General features: G+C 66.9%; 1 protein-coding gene across 1 annotated transcript in view; it reads right to left on the reverse strand.

Moving 5' to 3' along the window:
• EMIHUDRAFT_202368 (hypothetical protein) overlaps positions 1–132 on the reverse strand; it is a gene marked incomplete at both ends in the record, with an annotated part of 1147 nt that extends 1015 nt beyond the window's left edge. The window contains one exon of the mRNA XM_005785533.1: positions 115–132. Within this exon, the coding sequence (XP_005785590.1) occupies positions 115–132 (18 nt within the window). The remainder of the gene's footprint in view (positions 1–114) is intronic.
• Between the last annotated feature and the right edge of the window lie 827 nt (positions 133–959).

Here is a 959-nt window from a genome sequence, read left to right on the forward strand (position 1 = left end):
CCTGGTCGAGAGTGTGTGCCGCCAAGGCGGGACCACTCGGGGACAGTGCCGACGGGACGCGGCTCGAAGGGCGTGGCTCCGCAGCGCGGCTGGCACTCGTCGCAGAGGCCTCACCTTCGAAAAGTCGGGCATGGCTCCACCCGCAACTTTGTCGCTAACACGCGCGCACCGCCGAGCCTGCGGCGGGCGCGCTGCGGCCGCACGTCTACTTCGTCATAGTGCCACGACGTGCGGCCTAGATTTAGCCCTCGCGCCTCTGCTCGCAAACACTCACCCATTTGATTGTCGCTGTCCGTGAGTGCGAGATTAGGGCTAGCCGCAGGCAGCTAGCCCATGAGGAGGGCGTCCATAGACACCTCACTAGACCCCACATACGGTCTCGTCCGTGCCTTGCGGCCGGCGAGATTGCTAGAGGTGGAGCATGCTGCTCTAGCCTCACATGTCACTTCCTATCGTCTGTTGTTTGTTGTGCTCTTGTTTGTTTCTCTTGGCACCTTGGTTTTTTTTTCCCTTCGCGGCAACGCGATGGCGGCAAGCTCTTTGCGCGCCCACCCTCGTCACGCAGAAGACCAACGGGCGTCGGACCGCGGTGAGACCGCGCCGCCCTCCGCGCCCGCCCGCGCCCGCAGCGTGAACACATACGCGCGTCCCTCGCCGCACGGAAACATACGCGCCAGCCGCGCACACAGCCTCACATGCAGCGCAGACCGCATGCCCGCGCCCTGGGCCGCCGACGACCCGGTCGGGCGGGCTGAGCGGCCGCCGCACACCGCCAGGCAGGCGCACAACCACCCGCAGCGCGCCGCAGCCCGCCGCGCAGCCCTGCCAGCCAAGCCTGCGCCTCCCAGCTGCACAAACAGGCGCACAACAGAATACAGCACACAGCACACACCAGTGGCGCGCGCGCAGCACACGCAGACGCGCGCGCGACCGCAACACGCACACGTACACAGCACGCG

This window comes from Emiliania huxleyi, assembly GCF_000372725.1.
Source record: "Emiliania huxleyi CCMP1516 chromosome Unknown EMIHUscaffold_16, whole genome shotgun sequence".
In the NCBI taxonomy this organism is placed as follows: Eukaryota; Haptophyta; order Isochrysidales; family Noelaerhabdaceae; genus Emiliania; species Emiliania huxleyi.